The sequence below is a fragment of the Cervus canadensis genome, chromosome 23, assembly GCF_019320065.1.
Source record: "Cervus canadensis isolate Bull #8, Minnesota chromosome 23, ASM1932006v1, whole genome shotgun sequence".
NCBI classification, from domain to species: domain Eukaryota; kingdom Metazoa; phylum Chordata; class Mammalia; order Artiodactyla; family Cervidae; genus Cervus; species Cervus canadensis.
In genome coordinates this window covers 12,902,799-12,923,651 of record NC_057408.1, presented here as the reverse complement: position 1 = coordinate 12,923,651, position 20,853 = coordinate 12,902,799, and the positions used below count along the sequence as shown (strand labels likewise).

General features: G+C 50.4%; 1 protein-coding gene across 3 annotated transcripts in view; it reads left to right on the top strand.

The window, feature by feature from the left end:
- The window catches only part of ALPK2 (alpha kinase 2), a 139,108-nt gene extending 128,249 nt beyond the window's left edge, over positions 1-10,859 (top strand). For all 3 annotated transcript variants that reach the window (XM_043444041.1, XM_043444043.1, XM_043444042.1), the window contains one exon: positions 10,082-10,859. In XM_043444041.1, coding sequence (XP_043299976.1) covers positions 10,082-10,298 — 217 coding nt within the window. In that variant the 3' untranslated portion in view covers positions 10,299-10,859. The remainder of the gene's footprint in view (positions 1-10,081) is intronic.
- The last annotated feature ends 9,994 nt before the right edge of the window (positions 10,860-20,853 follow it).

Below are 20,853 nucleotides of genomic sequence, written 5' to 3'. Positions count from 1 at the left end.
TGCCACCCTAGCATCCGGTCTAGGTATTTGTCCTGAGCAAGTTTCTCCACTTAGAAAATGTATGGTGCCCCTATTCACGAAGAGATTTTCCTGGGCCTCAGAAGAATTTCCCAAGTTAGAGCTTTCCTTCACAGGCATCACGTCCTTTGTAGGATACGGCAGATCCAGGCGTCACGCAGACCTGCTTTGAATGCCGGGTTCTTGTCTCACCAGCTCTGTGGATGTGAGGCCTGATGTTCTCAAAGCCACTGATGCACAGAATTGGGGACCCAGGGTGGTCCCGGGGACTCCCCAGCTCATCTGCATCCTGTCCCTGAGGCTCAGTACGTGCTTGATAAACACTGGTTTCCTTCCCCGGCTCATGCCCCAGCCTGACATCAGCGTAGGCAAATTCCATACCAGTATTTGGAACCACTTTCCACCAGAACAGCAGAAAGCTGCCCAAGAAGTTTCAAAAACTCAGACAAGCATAAGAGTAGTGATTTAAGACATCTTTTAAAAAGCATCTTAACAGCTTCCAGGAACCTGGACCATATTTTTTTTCCCTTGTAATTTATAAAAGAAATCCGATCCCTTTGGTTTTGTTCTCAGCTTTAATGTGACTTGTCTGGCCTGGGACAGATGCCCAGCACCCATTAGAGCCGAGAGCTGGAGTCCAGTGCAAAATGTTGTCTCTTAAGTGTTACTTATTGCCTCCTCCCTGAAGAGGGGGTGGGAGAGAAGGGAATTCTGAAACGTCTGAGAAATGTTAGATATTAGGGATATTAAATCATCTTGTCCATTGTGTCTTTAAAAACTTTTTATTTAAACTTTTGCACATTTTTTTTTCTTTAAAGAAATGTTTCTTAGCTCAGCTTGAAAAACCAGCAGAAGAGGAATCTTCTCTCACCAGAGTACAAGGCGCGGGGTTTGGGAGGTCTCTTTGTGGAGGTCCCTGGGGGCTGTGTCCATCCCATCATCTTTCTTCCCAAGGACAGAGCAGGAGGTGCAGGGGAAGGGGGCTGCCTGATCACAGGCCTCAAGGGGTCCCCGGGGCCAGGAGGCGAGATTCCGCTGAAGGAACTCGAGGGAAAGTCAGAGCTGCAGACGGGAGCCCGGGCAGTCAACGCGAGAGATTCGGGGAAGGGTTTCAAGCACAAAGGCAGCTTAGACAGAAGTCTGGGTGGGACACAATCTCGAATGGGGGGGAGAGAGGCTGGGGAGCCTGGCAGGTGTTGGAGGCTCCAGAGAGCAGGCGACGTGGCCAGGCACCTTCTCTTTATTCCTAGCAAGCCGCCAGGGCAGGCTTCCTGCATCCGTGCGGGAGACAGCGCATTCACCTGCTCTCCTGCAGTCTGGGCACGGGTGCCCCCATCCTGAGAAGCAGCGCTCCGTGTGGGCATCATCACTCACGTTCTTTTCATCACGTTGAAAAGAACACCAGACATGGGCAGGAGAAACAGTGATGAGGCAAATCTGACTTTAATAATGATCAATAATAACTTTAAACCAGAAATTTAAAACATCTCCCAAATTTAGGCTCCACACTTTTTTGTCTGGTGGTCAGGATCTTTCGCAGAAAGAGGAACTACTAGCTCATTAAAAGAGATTCCCTATGTCTCAACCTGAATCATGTATTTGGCTGTAGACACCTCAGTAAATGAGACCTGGCTTATTCTCTTGTTTAGTGAAGCCAGGAGGTGTGAAACTATTTTAAGATCATTTATAATATTATAAAAGAGGGGACCACCATGACTTATTCTAATGCAACTTTACCTGGTGGTATGATCCTTAACACTGAAGCATGGAATATTCTCCTGGAATACTTAATACCCACACTCCTTCAGCAATGTTGAGTTCCAAAACTTCATGTTACAACGTGTGGCAAGTCGGATTGTTTCAACATCTAATAATCCATCTTCTGGGCAGACCAAAGATACTAACCCCACTGTCGAACATATTTCTGATTTGAAAATTGCTCAGACATTTAGAGTTCTCTGAAGGGCGAGAAGGAAACATGCCTAATTCCATAATTTGAGACTCGGAAAATTTAACCTAATCAAATAAAAATCGGTGTAAACCAACACCTGTTGGGGACAGAGCAGCACCTGTCTCAGTGGGTCCTGCAAACACACACCCAGCCCGCCCAGTTTCTGGGGAGAAGGCAGTATTGCAGTCCAGCCAGCAGAGGGCGGCAGAGCCAACGCTTTTGTCTCGTGTAATCTGCCCCAAAGCGCGCTTCATGTTGGTGAAAGACAAAGAAAAGTACCCTGGACAGATTTCTTCCGAGGCAATGAGCCTTGAACCAAACTAGGGTCGCTATGAATAGGCACAGACGACCCCCTGTCTGTGGCCACCAGGCCGTCAGCCAGTGTCAGGCCTGCAGGATCGCAGCATGTGTCAGAGTCCCCGACCCAGGAGCCAGGGCTGGGCAGAATCACGAACGGCTCGTTCTTGCAGAGGGGCGGCCGTGGGGGGACAAGGCCCCTGTGTCACGGCGGACGCATGGCCAGGGCAGTTCCCTTAGGGAACCAGGATCTCCTGGCGTCGGTGTGACGCCCCGTGAGCGTCTCATCCCCGGTATGGTCCCCTCCTTGGCTCTCCTGGAGCCCCGGCTTGGTGGGGACCGTACTCATGGCCTCACGAATGGACCCAGAGTAGATGGCTGCCCCCCCGCCCCAGGCTCTGCTGGCTCATCCCCAGCGCTCCCATCACAGACGCCCCCCTGGCCTGGGGTCCCTTTGAATGAAGCCCGTCGGCACGGGCACCTCGTGAGCGCGGCTACTCGCCGCCCCCGCCAGCAGCAGAGAACCGGACAGTGGGCGGCTGCCGCCCGCTTTCCCCTCTGCGCGCTCCGCTTTCCCCCCGGCCGGGGTCGGGTGTCAGGAAAGACAGCGCGGGCCTGCTCTCCACGGAGGCGGCGTGGCCTTGCTTTAGCGGCGGCCTGAGGGAGGCTGCGGCGGCGCCAGAAGGGCTGCGAGTGGGCGGCCCCGGAGGGAAGCAGCCCGCCTGTGTGGCGGTGAGCTCAGGGACACCCGGGAGGCCGGGGGAGGCCCCGGGCCGGGCCGCGAGAAGCAGGAACGACCCCGGGGGCTCTGAGAGGGGGGGAGGGGGCGGGACGAGGTGTGTGCGCGGGCGGGGCTGAGGTCCGGAGGGAAGTGCAACGCCTGGGAGACGGGTCCGGCTTGGTTACACGTGTGTGTGCTGTCGTCACAGTCGTGTCCGACTCTGCGACCCCGTGGACTGCAGCCCACCAGGCTCCTCGGTCCATGGGATTCTCCAGGCAAGAATACCGGAGCGGGTTGCCATTTCCTCCTCCAGGGGATCTTCCCAACCCAGGGATCGGACCCAGGTCTGGTGCATCGCAGGCGGATTCTTTACCGTCTGAACCTCCCATCCGCACCCTCAAAGAACCCAGGGCTTGTGCGGCAGCATTTGTCACAGCGGTCATGTGAAAACAAGATTGCCGTTGGCAAAGAGTTTGGGGAAACCCCGACTTGGATAAATGTAGGTAGTTTCCTTAGTGAGACTTCACAGGGTCTTTAAAGAGCCGGTGTGTAGTTCGAGAGCCCAAGGAGGCAAGGAGAGAGATTATACGGCATTTTTCATAATATTTACACCAGATTTTTTTTTTTTTTAAGCATCTTGTGAAACTCTTGCAGCATACTTTGGGAAGCACTGACTACTCACAGGATGAACAACATAGGGTGGCTTATGACCTCCCACAAGTGGCCTCTGGCCTCGAATCTCCCCAGGATGCCTGCTTTTGCTCAGAACATTCTCCAAACTCTTACCCATCCCCTTGCCAAATAAAGCCAGAACTCTTATTCCTCCATGAGACAGCCTTAGAACCCACCAGGCAGTGGGGGGAAAATCGTATCCCTGCCTTACCCAGCCCTTTATCACAGCATAATATTTTTTATTTGTTCATATTTCTCTTTCCTATGCAAAATAGCCAGCTTTCTGGAAAGAGTCACAAACCTTTATTTGATCCTGTTTAACCCCCCTGCAGTGTCTGCCACGCAGATGCTGTCTGGTGAAGACGCAAAGGAACACGTGTGAAGACATGGAGGGTGTTGATGACCGCAGGCATCTCTAGATGGTTCCCGCGGGCACCCCCTAGTGTCCCTCCTTTTACACACGGGCGACAGTCTGTTCTCCTGTTTGTACACCCAGCTCTGGTTCCATTTCACACACAGACCCTTCCCTGCCTCCAACTGGGGGCTTATTTCAGTTCTTCCCCCACATCCTCATCCTGCGTGTCATGTCCTCTTGCTGCTGCTGCCAAGTCGCTTCAGTCGTGTCCGACTCTGTGCGACCCCATAGACGGCAGCCCACCAGGCTCCTCCGTCCACAGGATTCTCCAGGCAAGAACACTGGAGTGGATTGCCTTTTCCTTCTCCAATGCGTGCATACATGCTAAGTCGCTTCAGTCATGTCCGACTCTGTGCGACCCCATAGATGGCAGCCCACCAGGCTCCTCCGTCCACAGGATTCTCCAGGCAAGAACACTGGAGTGGGGTGCCATTCCCTTCTCCATCATGTCCTCCTAGCCATTCCTTATAAATTAAACCCTTCTTCAGAAAGGCTCTCAAACTAAAGCCTCTGTTATAAATAGCTCTGGCTGGCCTCTACAGGGGTTACCAACCTGTGGGAATTCTCTGTAGGTTTTTCTTGTCTCGCCACGTTGTCTTTAGACGAGTCCTTTATTAAACCCGACAAGAACCTTGATTTCTTCCCCGCAGCCAGGGGTGGCGGTTTCTGCAGCTTGGCTCCACCCTCTCCCGTCTCCAGGTGTCTGGAGGCAGAAAGTTGCACAGAGAAGTCCTGCTAAGTCGAAGGAGAAGCCGGCTCTGCTGTCAACTTGGCATGAGTCTGGACGGCCGCACCATCCATAATCAACATGAAAGGAGAGAGGAATTGTTTTTAAGCAGGAAGTCAGCCTAGCATGATTCCCACACATAGGAAGTGTTGAACTAATCTGTGTAACCCTCAACGAAATGCTAGCCAAGCAAATCCCACAACCCAGCAGGAGGATCAGGCACCATGATCAAGTTGGGGTCATCCCAGGGTCACAAGCATGGCTCAGCATATGCAAATGAGTCAGTGTCAGACAAAAGAAAGACACATGATCATAGATGCAGAAAAAGCGTTTGATAAAATTCAGTATCCTTCATGATTAAAAAGAAACTCTTGCCAAAGTGGGTATGCAGGGAACGTTGCTCAACATGGTAAAAGCCATTCATGACAGACCCACAGCCAACATATTACTAAATGGTGAAACGTGGATTAAGTCTGTGTGGAGTAAAGGCAGGATATAGAAATAAATAGCTTCCTAGCTCCTCTGGAAGTGGATCATGACAGTGTGATTTTTATGAGGAAATGTCAGGAAGGAAAGAGATCTGTGTTCCAATTTGAAGATGTTTCTGAAGTTAAGGATGATATGAGATCATTCGCACTTTAGTTTATCATCTCCTTGCTCCTCCAGAGGGGACCCCGAACCAATGGCATCAAGTGGGGTTCAGAGCTAGTTATTAATAGAAATGTGGGATTTCGGACCCCACCCCAGACCTACTGAATCCAAACCAGCACGTGAACAAGGCCCTTGAGTGATCTTTATGCCCCACTTCCATCCAAGGAGCAAGATATTTAAGAAAAGACTATCAGATGATGTTCAGCAGAATAAATTAATTGCTCCATGCCTGGAGATCATGAGAGAAGATGGATGAGCTAAAGTGACGGACTAGAAAATTATACTGATTTGAGGATAAGGATAAAAAAGATTCAGTTAATAAAGTTCAATAGGGCTAAGGTGTCTAAAAGTAGAAATGTGTGAGAGAGTTCTCAAATGCAAGGTTATTTTTTTTCCTTTGTGTTAGATTCCTTGGGCTTCCATAATGAGTCAACCACAAACCAGGGAGCTTAAAACAATAGAAATGTGTCCTTTCCCGGCTGTGAAGGCTGAAAGTTCAGAATCGGGGCATGGGCAGCGTTGGTTTCTCCTGGAGCCCTGAGGGAGAATGTCCCCTCCTCTCCTTCATCCAGAGTCATTGCCATCCTCGGCATTCCTTGACTTGTAGGTGTGTGGCCCCCATCTCTGCCTGCCTTGCTGCTCTCCCAGTGTCTGTATCTTCTCAATAGACACCAGGAATATTGGATCAAGGTCCCGCTCTTCCCCGGAATGACCTGATCTTGATGGCATCTGCCATGCCACTATTTCTGAATAAAGCTCTATTCTGAAGCTCTAGGAAGGACATGACCTTAGGGGGATACTATTTACCCCACTACATCCATCCAACAAGAACAACAGTGGCAAGGGTCTGCAGCGGGGACCTGATGAGGGAGGCGGCGTGATGAGAGAGGTGTGGTCCCCCAGTCCTGAGGGTGGCGTTTGGCACACGTGACGTGCAAGGTGGACCCCAAGCAGGAGAGCTTGTACTTCCTACTTCTTGGGTGTACAGCTGCTTGCTGTGATTGACCTCGTGTCCTTTGAAAAACCCTGGGTTCACCAGTCTAAAAACACAAAGAATATGGCCCTATTTTTCCCCTAAGCCACTAAGTCTTTTTTTTTTTTTAATTTTGCTTATTTTTCTCCTAAGCAACTATATCTGAGAGAATAGGAGGTCAAATAGAAGCCCAGCATCCCTGGCTGAGATAGAGACCAAATTGTGAAAGGAGACAGGCTTTTAATCCTGCAGATGCTAGGCCGCAAAAATAGATAAACTGAGATGGCTGGGGTGGGACATCCTATATTACCCAGGAGGCCCAGGTGAGGGTCCAAAGTTAGATGGAGAGAGAATGGGAAGTTTAGCAATGGGATCTGGAGACACCCTGGGCTGAGATGAGTTAGCTCTAAGGTTGGGGCCAGCATCCATTCATCCGTTCCCTGGAACTTTATTGGAAAGCCTCCCCTGGACAGGTATTCTGAGCATAAATAGCATCCTGGGAGAGATCAGTCTGTAGACAGAAAGGGGTACCTGAATTCTGAGACCTGGTCGTACTTCTCACAGAGATAGAAGGAAAGTTTGGAGAGATGTCTTCTCAGGGTGTCAGAGGGCCAGGGAGGCTCCACAGAAGTGCACTCAAGCTGGGGCTTGAAGGGAGCTGGGGGCTGAGTAAGGGGCTCCTTGATTGAGCAAAGCTGCCTTCACTCAAGCCCTGCCTGCACATGGCCTTCTGCAGGTAAAATCAGCCCCAGTCTCTGCTGCCTACTCTGACTGTCCCCGAGGACTCTAAAGAAGGTTAGAGATTCCTGGGAAGATAGCTGGGCTCCCAGGGGCTGCTCAAGAAGGCCGACCGAGCCAGGGTGACCAGAAGTCGCGCTCCTTTGTTCGGACTCAGCCATTTCCCGTTCAGAGGTGGGAACCGTTAGATCGCTATAAGGGCTTGCTTGTTTCACAGCATCACGAACTCGGCTGCCAGGTTGGGCTTAAGCGACTAGCGAATTTTCTGGGAGGTCACAGTATGAACTAGTGATTCTTCTCTGCAGAGAGTAGGTATTGTCAGTGTTTTCAAGCAAGCCTCAAGACCGCCTTAGACAGATGACTGTGACTTGTTCCCAACGTGCTTAATGAGGGAAGCTGCCCTTGGCTTTAGATAACCCCAGTTTGTCTGGGAAGCTCAGTTTATCAGCATGAGACAAGCATCCTATCTGACAGTCACAGGTCCAGGGGGCCTTGCATCCCTCCAGGGGATGGATGTTCAGGCACCATGGAAACTCAGGCCGGATGACATGGTTGGCAGTGGCATTTTTTTTTTTTTCCCTACCCTGCTAGAGTCAGCACCTGTCTTGGGCTGACTTTTCTTTCAATGGAGGAGCTTGGCTTTTAAAAACTGAGTCATTTTTCACAAGAAAATAGACTATGGGCCCTCAGGGAGGCAGGGAAGAGCCGTTCCCCCCACAGGGAGGAAGAAGGGGCAGGCTGGATGGAACGACTCACTGATGCTTCGGCTTCAGAAATAAAAAGAAACCTATCACGCCCTGAACAGTTTAAAACCCAGCTTGGATTTCCTGGGGAAGAACACGCCAGTCCCAGCCCATTCATTTCGGGTTTGTTGTCCTTCATGGTTTCTGCCCGCAAATGAAGGAGGCCCAGCTTCTTGAATCATATTAGCTATAGACTCAGCATGAAGCCAGCCCTTGCAGACTTCCTTCTGCTGATCTGTGTTTGGCCCGATTAATCAAACTCGGCCAGAACTCGCTCACACCCAGCAGGACCAGTTCCCTAGGCAGGCAGCCTGTGCAGTCACACAAGTCCCCACACTCAGAGGGGTGCTGAGCTTCGTTTAACGCACGTTCCACTGTTGTCATCTTGAAAGTCTTAATTACTGCCCAGGGAACCCGTGTTCTCAGTTTATGGGCCCTGTGAATTGTCGATGGTCTCCTCTGCCACCCACGCCCCTGCCTCCCTCAGCAGATCTCAAATCCTTCCATCTCGGCTCCAGCATCGCCTCCACACAAAGCCCCCACCAGCTACACCAGTTAGAACACTGACAATTATAACACAGCCTGGCCGACATCAATGGAATAGCATCCTCTGCGTGTCATGCACTGCCCTGGGGTGGTTTGTATGGATTTTCTCCTTTCATCCTCCTCTCAGCAGCCCTTCAGCCCTCTTTCTTGCTGGATTTTAGGGGGCTGTGGGGGCCTGGGGAATTGTCCATCCAGGAGGACACTCACCTCCCACGACCAAATTGTAAGAGCATAGTCTTTGACAATTTGAACGTGAAATGTCCCAGCCAAGAGGAAGAGCCCCAAGACCACTCCAGGCTGGAGGCTGGCATGGTCCCTCTGGGAGCTGCCAGACACAAAGGCCCAGGTTCTTCTCCTCCCGGGGAGAAGGTGCAGCGTCACAGGAGAGAGCCCGTCTGTGGTGGGGAGACTCTGAGGGCCGTACCCACTTGCTTTGTTGTCTTAGGCTGGCCCCCCAGGCTCTCAGCCTGCACTCCTTCAGTGACAAGTGGTTGGTGGTTTAGTCGCCGAGTCGTGTCCAACTCTTGTGACCCCATGGACTGTAGCCTGCCAGGCTTCTCTGTCCATGGGATTCTGCAGGCAAGAATACTGGAGTGGGTTGCCATCCATTTCCTTCTCCAGGGTCTAAATTCAATTTCTTCCAGCCCCAAAGTTCCAAGATGTCTTCATTCAGAACCTCTGGGTGGGATGGAGGGGTGATTCAGATCACCAAGAGATCTTCAGATTTTTATGGAGATGGTCCAGCACTGGTCACTCCGACTAAAAAGAAAAGGGCTCTGTGTGGAATCTGGGGAAATGGCACTGAGGACCCCGTGTGCAGAGCAGGAGTAGAGAGCCCGGGATGCGGGGAGTGGAGCCGTGGGCACAGCAGGGGGAGGAGAGGGCGGGGCGGACTGAGCGCAGCTCTGACATGTAGACACTGCCACCTGCAGAAGAGCTAGTGGGAAGGCGGTTCAGTGGCGTGGACTCGGCTCAGCGCCCTGTGATGACGAGAAGGGGACGACGGGGGCGGGAGGGGGGAATGCACGTATGCTCACGGCTGAGTTGTGTCGAACGGCAGAAACCAGCACACCACTGAAGAGCAATTATCCTCCAAGGAAAACTTTAAAGATGCTGACGCAGCAGAACGGTCAGCCCCTGGGACACCCGTCTCATCACAGTCTTTGGTCTTTACTGCCCACACCAATGGCTCGTGGTCCTTACTTCACGGCACAGGTTTTGTTATTTTTTATCAGTAGTTGTGTCAACTGTTGGCCATTCTGGCCTACAGCGGGAATAAATATGGGCTTCCCAGGTGGTGCTAGTGGTAAAGAACCCGTCTGCCAGTGCAGGAGACTTAAGAGCCGCAGGTTCGATCCCTGGACTGGGAAGATCCCCAGGAGGGAGGGCACAGCAGGCCACTCCAGTCTGCTTGCCTGCAGAATCCCACGGACAGAGGAGCCTGGAGGGCTGCAGTCCATGGGATCCCAAGGAGTTGGACAGGACTGAAGTGACTTAGTACACACACACACAAACAAAATATATTTTCTGCACACCATGAGTTTCCCTGTTGAAATGTTTCTTTTAATACTGGTGAAGGGTCCTGATTTTTTTTAAAAAAGAATTGTTTCCTTCCACCCAATCTCACAGGTACAGAGGATTTAAAGGCAACTGTTCCATGACCTTCATTGATCAGTTTAAAGCCCTCCACCAGTGTAACAAGTACTGTAAAATGCTGGGGTTGAAGTCGCTTCAGGACAACAGCCAGAAGCAGAAGAAGCCAGGCATCGGGCGGAGCAAGATTCAGCCCAGTGCCCCAGCCGCGAAGAAGGCGGCCTCCGGGAGCCTGGCAGCAAAGAGAAGCTAACGGCTCCTGTTAACTGATGGTCGCTGGCTTGGCAGCACACCGCCTCATGGGTAGAAATCTAAAAACACCCCAGAGGGAACACACAGCCTGCAGAGTGACGTGACCATCCTTTTTCCCTACCTCCTGTTCTCCGAGCTGCTTCCAAAGCCATCACCTGCTGTCTTCCCTGAGATGGTTTCAGGGCCGGCTTGGTGACCAGACTTACGGGAGACTGGATCCGCTGTCAGTCTCAATGAAGTCCATCTCTGTAGCCTTTGCATGACCTCACATTATGTGTCTGTCTGTGTATCTGCACGTGATTGCTGTGTGGCGGACTTGCTCCCCTGCAGGGTCTGTCCACAGCCCCATCCGTTGCCAACCCCCTTCTAACCTTGAGGATTCCAGACGCATCCAACCACTACACTGACAGAAAAGGGGAATTCCGTCACTGGGTCGAGCTGTCGCACTAACGTAGATGATGCTGTTGTAGCTGGAGGGGGCTTTCGAAACGTCAGGCCATTTCCCATCAGCGCTCACACATCCCATTAAAACGTTCTGTTTAATTAAACTCATCTTTAGATACAAGGTGTAAGATGCGTGTATTCGCCCAGACACTTGTTCTTCAGAATTCGTGCCATATTTCACCTTCCCTCAGGATTAGTGGCTTAGTAATTTCCTAATCTGTCTCCTGGAGCACAGACTATTTTCATCTGTGTCTTTCCCCTGTTCTTATAAGCACTGCTTCCAGTTTAACACACTTTCTACCTTGCTCTCTAAACCCAAGCTCCCTAAGCCCAGGACTGCCTGCCCTATGTGGGATTTTTCTAGAAGATGTGTATAAATCCTGGCTGGGGTACACACGCTCACAGGGTTCTAGCACCTCCCACTCACTCTTGGGGTGGCAAGCGGGCTCCTTCCTGCCAGTCTGGGTCCTGCCCAACTTGGAGCAGAATGGCCCCCGCTGACCCCATCTCTCTTCAAGCGGAGATGCTCTGAAGACAGGTCGCTTACCCCAGAATGAGGAGGCCTCAGGCCCCACAGCAGCAGGTTGTTACCGTCTAATCACAGACTATTTTTAGAGCCGTTTTAAGTGTAGGAAAATGAATGGGAAGTGTGGAGACGTCTGGTATGGCTTCTTCCCCATTCCATGTTTCCCCCTATCATTAGCTTCTTACATGAGTGTGATCTATTTGTTAAGATTGAGGAACCGATATTGATTCGTGCAAACTCATTCAAGTGCATAGTTTACACTTCCATCCACGCCTGGTGCTCACACTGTCTGGGTTTTGGCACCCACATAATGACATGTGTGCGGCACACCCAGGGCCATCTCAACGCCCCGAACATCCTCTGCGCTCCGCCCATTCCTGCCTCCTTCCCTGCTCCTGGGAGCCGCTGGTGGTTTTACTATATCCGTACTTTTGCTTTTTCCGGAAGGTCACATAGGAGGAGCCCCTACAGGATGCCAGCCTTTTCAGATAACTGGCTGTTGTGTAAGATGATCCAGCCACTCCCTGACTGTATCTAGTAGGATGGTTAGGCCACCTCCTTTGAGGAGGAGGCTCCTCAAATTGAAAACGGACACGAACATGCTGGGGTCTCATGGAAACGCAGGCTCTGATGCTGGGGGCCTGGGACGCTGCATTCCCATCACGTTCCCTGGGAATCTGCATGCCGGCGGGGACCACACTTGGGGGCATGGTGGTCTAGATCATGGGGAGGAGGATCCTGAAATGGTGAGGGGAGCAACGAGACCTCCAGTTCCCCAGGCTGGTCGGCTGGAGGAGGCCCCCAGCTCCTTGGATTCTGGGAGGCGGCGGCCTGGGGCAGGGCAGAAACGCAGCAGTGATCACAGAGAAAGGGGGTCTGCCATGTCGGCCTCTTCTGGTGCAGCAGGCTTCCGTAGAGACTCCTGGCTGCTTCCTCTTGAAAACAGTGCTCCTCCTGCACATGGGGTTTAGCTAAAAAAAAAAAGAATGTAGATGTGATTTTTGTTTTGAAAAGGGATTTGAAGGAGCAAACAGTGCAGCTAGTCACAGTTCATCTTTTCAGAAAATCTGCCATCTCCAGCTCTTCTTCTGACGTGATTCCCCCAGCTACAGATTACAAAACGCTCATTTTTTACGAGGCCGCCTGCAGATGTATTTGGCATTGGAGTTCTAGAACGTTGCATGGTAACAGGGTACAGGGCACATTTTGATTGAAGTTAGTGCGTGTACATCAGTGTGAGTGTGACCTGAGGGCCCTCTCTTTGGTAATTTGTAACTATAAAAATATCAGTACTGGGACTTCCCTGATGGTCTAGCGGTTAAGAATCTGCCCTGCCAGGCCAGGGATGTGGATTTGATCCCTGGCTGGGGAACTAAGATCCCACATGCCTCAGAGCAGCTGAGCCCTGCCCCAAAACTAGAGAGTCAGTGCACCACAAGGAGAGATCCCACGTGATGCAAATGACACCTGAAACAGCTGAAAAATAAATATTTTTTAAAAACATCAACACAAGGGTTCAAGAAAACTCTGGAAAGGTGCGAACTGAAAAGTCGAGGTCATCCAGTAACCCTCCTGCCCTCCAGCTGGCTTTGAATTTGGGCTTGGAGTCAGTTGAAGGGAAAGGATTTCCTCCCAGATTTGGCATTTTGCAGGCAGCCCACAGGGAAGCTTGGATGGCGCTGTCCCTGTCTCCTTTTATGGATGCTCAGATTATTTTTCAAAGTGCCTTTATTGTTTGCTGGAATCTGATTTCGTCTGTCTATAAACATTTGGAGGACCAGGGACAGAAGGGGTGCCTGCAGTGGGGTTTGTCTGAGCCAGTGCTCCTGGGGATGGCCTTTGTGGGGCTGTGTGGCCATCTGTCCAGCCACCCAGACCCTAACCTTCTGTTCTGAGATGAAAGGCAGCTTTCCTTGCACAGTCAAATAACAGGGTGTGTGTGCCATGGGCTCTTTGTTGTTCCAAGGTCTCAGAAATGCCCACGCCTGTTGCCATTATTCTAGCTTGTTTTGCATCACATCCAGTTCTATGTTTTTTCCCATCTGTCTCCAAAAGTGTGAGCTGTTAGGTCTATAAACACAACAAACACTCAACCCAGGACCCAGCTGGGATGGACTGGTGGGTCCAGCTGGGGATTTTGTGCCTGGTGCCTGCAGAGTGGAAGCATCTCCTTCTCCTAAAGGGCTCTGCAGTGGAGCCCCATGATAGGTAGACAGACAATGATAAATGAGCACCTCATTCAAACGCACTTGTGCTCTCAACAGCTGGTTTCATGAGATGGCGGAGAGATGAGGACTTGCTGCCGCTGGTATCCTGTCCGGGCGTGTCTGGTTTGGGACTCAGGGCTGCCCAGCCCGTGTGAATATCTCACAGCATCTTGTAGCAGCGCCTCCCCGACTGTACTTCTGATGAGCCTCTTAACAGCAAAGGGTTTTTAATAGATTCTTAATAAGAAGAATACCCAAAGAAGTAACAATTATTTTCTAATTATAAAGTGCTCTTGCTTCTAAATATGCATCCTGTTCTGTGTGTGTGTGGCGGGCACGTGTTCAAGTGTTTGCAGACGGGAGACGCTGGCTTGGCCCTGTCCTGGCTGGCTTCCTTTGTCTACGCTCTGCTCCACCGGCCCAGCATGTGCAGAAGGGAGCAGATGGGCACTTCTCCTCCAGTTAGATCTGCAGATGCCGCTTGAGCTTAGAGCTCTGAAAAGCCAGAGACACAAAAACCTCTCTGCCTTCCAGCTCCCTGCGGTGGCAGCTCCTAAATCCTCTGAAACCAGCTTGCTCTCAACCCCTCTGTAAAAGCTGAAAGGCAAGATAAGATACCAGGTTCATCTGTGTGGTCACGTGAGCAGACTTCAACTTGACAGATGCAATGAACAAATACTTAAAGTACAAATTGTACCTGCAGTCCATGCGGTCGCAGAGTCGGACATGACAGACCAACTGAACAGCAAATATAGATCAAGAATTTTTAAAAATCCATTTTTTAATGAGAGGCCCACATGGACCCAGGTAGATATCATTTCAGACATTTTTTCAAAAACCACATATAAAAAAAAAACTATTTTGTATTGAGGTATAGCCAATTAACAATGGTGTGATGGTTTCAGGTGAACAGCCAAGGGACTCAGCCATGCATATACATGTACCCATTCTCCCCCAGAGTCCCCTCCCATCCTGCCCACCACTCCGTGTGCTATACAGATCCTTGTCGGTTATCCATTTTACACATAGCAGTGTATCCATGTCCATGCCGACTCCCCAACTCTCCTTTTCCCTTATCCCTCCCCACACACTGTATAAGTTCATTCTCCAAGTCTGTGAGTCCGTTTCTAAGTAAGTTCATTTGCATCATTTCTTTTAGATTCCACATATAAACGATGTCATACAATATGTCTTTCTTTGACTTAGTAGGATAATGTCTAGGTCCATCCACGTTGCTGGAAATAACGTTATTTCATTCTTCTTAATGGCTGGCTAATATTCCCTTGTATATATGTACCGCATCTTCTTTACCCATTCCTCCATCGATGGACATTTGGGTTGCTTCTATGTCTTGAAAACCACACATTCTTAATCAGATATGATTGCAAAGAGCAAGTTGGTCAGCATCGATTTCAGGGGCTCAGACTTCCGGTTTAGCACCGGAAGCAGCTCTGATGGGACGTTTCCCTCTGTCTCCCTCCCCAGCCCATGCTTTCTCTTTCTCCACCCACCTCTACATGGATGGTAAGGTTTGGCTGCTTCCCAGAGGTAACTTGTCCAGGATACTTCCTCTGTAGTCATTTCCCGGGGCCGCTATAACAAAGCAGCACAAACGGGGAGGCTGAAACAACAGAAGTCGACGGACTCACGGTCCTGGAGGCCGCAGACCCCGGCCCGAGGTGTCGGCGGGCCCTGCGCCCTGTCACGGTCCTGGAGGAGGCTCTCCTCAGGGCCCCCTCCTCAGTTCTGGGGGTCCTCGACCTGTGGCCGTAGGAGGGTGCCCTCCTCCCCAGGTGCGCGTCTGGGTCCGCGTTTCCCCTTCTTATTATAAGGACACCCGTGCCACTGGCTTGGGGTGCTTCCTAATAAAATCCTCATTTTGACGTGACTACCTCTGCATGGACCCTGTCTCCCAATCAAGTCGCATGCCGAGGTCCCTGGGGGTTAGGACTAAGCCATGTGAGTCTTTGCAGAGAGAGTTCAACCCAGAGCGTGTCCTCATCCTTCACCCAGGAGAAACGGGAATGTCGCCCCTTCGTTGTGCAGCGGCCGGGCTGTGAGCGTGAGGCTTGTCATACCCAAGCATGTTTATACGCCGACTCCCAAATCAATCTATCTCTGAACTCCAGACCCACCTACGTCACAGCCTCATCGGCATCTCCATCTGAATTCCCAGGTGGAGCCTCAAACCTAGTCTAGGCAACACTAAGCTCCTGACTTTCCCCAGATCTGTTTCTCCACAGTCTTCCTCATCTCAGAAAATGGCAGCTCCATCCCTCCAGCTGGTCAAGCCCCAAACCTGGCAGTTATCCTTGTCCCATCTCTCGCCACCACAAACCACATCCAGGACAGCACCCAGTCCTGCCGCCTTCCCGTTATGCATACCCACAATCACCTCTGTCCCTCCCTCCTGGGGCCAAGGCACCATCACCGCCCATCTGACTTTCTGCAGAAGCTTCCTACCTTGTCTCCTGAATTCTGGCCTTTTCCCCACTTCAGCCTACTCCAGCAGGGCAGCCAGAGTGATCCTGTTAAAATCAAAAATGGGAGTAAGATGCTGCTCAACTTAGAAACACCCAACACTCTCACAGCATCCCAGCTCCAGCAGAGTAAAGGCCAAATCCACTACAAAGGCTGACAAGACCCCACCCTGTCTCCCAGGTGCCTCTTACCACATCCCATACTTGTTCATTCAGGTCCAGGAACAATGGTCTTGTTATTCTCTCAACACTCCTGCCCCAGGGCCTTTGCTCTTCCTGTTTCTCCATCTGAAACGTTGCTCTCCAGAAATCTGTGACCTCTTTCAAGTTTTTGCTGAAAGTCACCTTCTCGGGGAGTCCTTCCTGACCAAAGAGTCTAACTTGCAAGCCCCCTTCCTGCTTCCCCTTGCTCCCCTCTGAGCTTTATATCTCTAGCTTTTACCACCACATGACCTAATATACATTTACTTGTTTTACAATTGTCTATCTCCCCTTGCATCAGAATGTAAGTTCCCTGAGGGGAGGGTTTTTCTTTTCTGGTTTATTCACTGCTGCATCTCAATACCTATGCCAGCTTCCTGGCACAGAGAAGACCCTGTGATACAAAGATTTGTTCACAGAATGAACACCTCTGACCCACCGTCTGGTGTTCTCCTCTGATGGAGGAGTAAGGCATTTTTAAAAAATTGTTTGGCTGCGTTGGGCCCAGTAGTTGTGGTGTGGGCTTCACTGCTCTGAGGCGTGTGGGGTCAAACCTACATCGCTGCAGTGCAAGGTGGATTGTTAGTCACTGGACCACCAGGGAAATCCCCGCAAGGCATTTACACATATGTCAATGTGATAAGACAAATCTAACTTCCCTTGACACCTTGGCTTGAGACTGTTAGGTCTGAAAACCTTCCAAAGCAGGAAGGCAGCATGCTCTGACCCTCCAGAGACTGGGGGTTCCAGTTTGGCTTCTAACACTTACCAGCTTTGTGTGAGCTTTGAAGAATGACTTAACCTCTCTGAACCAGACTCCCTCACCAGATAAGTTGTTACTGAAGCAAACCTGGGTCCCCTCACCCTCGGGCAGTAAAGCCAGTCTCCTGACACTGGGTGGTGGTGAGGGAAGGTGCAGCTTGTCTTGCAAGGCCGAGCAAGGAGCAAAGGCAGCTCATGCTCGAGAGACAGGACGGATTTCAGGCTGAGGCGGGGAGAGGCAGCCCGGGAATGGTTTTCTGATTGGCTGGTGAGGTAATCGAGCGTCAACATCAGCTTTCTGGTTGCCACCCCTCCAGGGTCTGTGTGCTTGGGGTCAGCATGCAGCTGACTTCTTCCACCTGCTGGGGACTTCCAACTCTGCAAAGCAACCTGAGGATATGGCTCGGAACATCATCTGCAGCCCTTGAAGAGGAGCTGAAGTCCCTTATTTTGTCTTGCTTCACTCTTTTCCTTTATTTCTGTGTCTTCTCACTTTTCTGATTACATTTGCTCTTTGGAACTCAGGGACAGCCTCAGAGGCTAAGGTCTTTCCACAGGCAAGAGGCAGAGGGCACAGCAGGGCCCTTTTGGGGACAAAATCAGGATGGCACCTAACTTGCAAGGATGCGAGAATTAATTTACACATAAAGATAACTGACCCGGGGTGGCAGTCAATAAATACAAATCATCACTACAACTTCCAAGCTTTTATATATAATTTTCAGCTTCAAGTTATTTATAAATATCTGTATCTTATTCGTAAGAGAGGAATGAGTTTCCTAAATCATTCCACTCTTTACTAGGGGAAAACAAAAGAATCAAACAGCACCTAAAATGACCTACCACAGTAATAAAAATTATATTTTTTCTTATTGATATTGAGAAAAGAGGAAAATGAGAAGAAATCATGTCATATGTATTTTCTTCAGGGTTCACTTTTCAAGTCATTTCACCATGTTTTTTATTGATCATGGGCTACACAGTCCTACTAAGGGGGTTGAGCAATCAAAGTCTTAATAATTTTCTGCATGTCTCTTAAAAATCCTCAATTTCAAGCATCAAGGAGGCTTCACTTCCTTAAAAAATTGGTCCAGAAATTGCTGACAAGCCCAGCTGCATTATCTTGCTGCTGTTTTTAGATAAGCCCAGCTTTGATCAAAGCCCTTCCAACCACCAGTTCTCCTTTCATCTTTCTTTTTTCTGGAAGAGGTGAATTTTGAACAGAGCATAAAAGGAAGTGACGGATGAACAGAGAGAAGAAAGGAAGCCAGTCCCGTGGGGAGAATCTCAAGAGTTCAAGGTTCAGAAGCAAGCAGAAGAGCGTCCTTTGGACGACAGCAAGCAAATCTGCCTGGAACGCAGGGGGCTTCCACTGAACAGGAAGAGAAAAGCCGTGGTCTCGGGGGGCATGATGGAGTGGAGGGCCTTTGCTGATCGGTCAGAGATCGACTTGTTTTTGTGGCTCTATGTGTCACTGGAGGCTTAGCACAGATACAGCTTGAGCGGCTAGAATATGGAGAAGGTGGTGCTTGCCCAGGAAGGAGGCAGGCTGGAGGAGCAGAGGGGTGGGCACCCTGCCACACGAGGCATCTCTGGGCCAACAAGCAGCGGGGAGGGGACCCGGAAACCAGAAAGACACAGCATCCTAAGGGGCTCAGAAGCAAGCCATGGGCAGCCTGGAGGGACCCAGAGATGGAAAGGAGACAGGAGAGCAAGGCAGAAGCCCAACAGGCAGTCCCATTTCAGCATCTGGAAACTTCTCTCTCAACGCAGCTCTTCCGAGGCTTCTACAGGGCAGGGGTCAACCCTGCACACAGGTCTCCTCCACCTGGAAGGACAGCGACCACCTGAGGTGGGAAGATCCTGGCAACTGCAGTTCATTAGAGGCAGCTGCTGTTTGCAGGGAGCTCAGCATACTTCTCAGAATTGGCAGACCATGGAAAAGTTCACCCTCGATAACTGATTCACTTGGCATGGCTGCGGCTTCCTGGGAGGCCAGGCTATGTTGTCACTGTTTGTATCCACGTCTTCCTCAGAGAGTCTCATGATGCAGTCACGAAGATCAACGCGGTCTCTGCTATTGTTTCCAGACCTGCGTTACCAGGAGCCCGCAAATCGAGCCCCTCACTCCTTCCATCCCCTCACTTTCCAAAAAAGTCATAAACAGGGAGAGAAAAGCGCCCTCACTGCAGCAGCCCGAGGGTGTGAATTAGATATGGTGCTGTGCCCGTGAGTCATCTTCCTCCACGCTCCTTCCCGGGGATGCGCTTGAGATAAAGAAAACCCACCTCTACCCCGAGGATGCAGTAAGCTGAACCGAGGGCTTCTGCTTTCCTGCCCTCTGCCCTCACCATGTCCCCTCAAGAGTTCCAATCCACTGGACAGTCCCTTTATGCAGCACATGGAGTCCCCAAAACCCCAATCAAGCAAAATTCTCCTTCATCAAGTCCGATTTTAAGTATCCTGGGGGAAGTAGAAAACTCTTAAAAAAAAAAAAAAAAATCCTTGTAGTTGGTTGGAATTTTGAGGTTCCAGCTGCTGTCAGGTCTGAGGACACGGGCGTTATCTTAGATACTTAAGGCCAGTGTTTCCCAAAGAATAATAACTGTTAGGAGGCACTTAAGGCATTCGAGGTTACTGGAATAACTCCCTTGGTTTCCACCTTTCATTGGTGGTTTGCCCCCAAACTGCTTTTGGCGTCCTTCTTCACACCTTTTTTGAGATCTCTACTCAGAAGTCACCCTCTCAGTGTATCCTCCAGCCCTCCAACCCACTAAGCCAGGCATTTTCAGTCTTGACTGTGCCTTGGAATATCAGAAAGCTTCACAAAACACTGATGCTTTCTAGGTCCCACCCCAGAGCTTCTGACTGAACTGGTCCAGGGTGTACTGTGGGCAGTGGGACTTTTGGACTGACTGTTAACTACTTTGATGAATTTGATGCTTTCCTTTGAAGGGACTTTCATGGAGGCTTTATCACATAGGCATGATTGGTTAAGTCAAAGACCATTGGTGATTAAACTTTATCTGCAACCCCCTACATCTCTCCCCACCCCAGAGGTTGGGTGGAGGGCTGCTGAATATTCTAACTTAATCATAGGGTTGAACCCTTCGAAACCCAACCCTATCCTTAGGTTACCTAAGAACGTTCCAAAGTCACTTTGTTAACATAACAAAAGACACCTTTATAGCTCTCACTGCTTAGGAAAGTGCTGAAAAGGGTTTTAGAAGCTCTATGCCAGGAATGGGGACAAAGACAAAATATATACTTTGTATAAGTCGCAATATCACAAAGTTGCAGAGAGCTATGGACAATGCTTCACAGAACCGTTCCCTGTCCGTGAGATATAGTGGCACACGAGACCCGTACAACACACTCAAGGGCATCTCGGAGTGCCTACCCTTGGCCAAATCATCAAGGGGGGCACTCCAGGTGGAGAGTTTTGGAAAAGGAAGGCGGCTGCTTCTGCAACTTCCAGTTCTACCAAATTGCAAGGGGTGCCAAGAAATGTAAGCATCAGTTTCTGAAAGTGAGGAGCTGTGCTCCTTATGGGTCCAGCCCTGATTGTGGGGATGCTAAGCCTCTGCCCATGTGATCTGAGGTCAGGAGACCCAGAGGTTCTTTTGTCACAAAACACTTTCTTCATCTTTCGTCTCGCACCCAGGAAGTCAACCTTCTGGTGAGAATGTTGCCTCTCAAGATACAATGCAGATAGGTTGCCAGGGAGGATCACTCATGTCATCTCTGCGTAGGAAGCTGGAAGGGAGTCTGGCAATGGGGCGGAACGATGCCACCCTCTGCATGGCGCTGTTGATGTCTTCAAAGTGTGGATGACATCATTAATGCCTGATGACAATCTAGGAAGAGAGGCATCTGGCATCCGAATCCCCCTTTTCTCAAGAAGGAAACTGAATGTGGAGGCCATGTTCGGTGTGT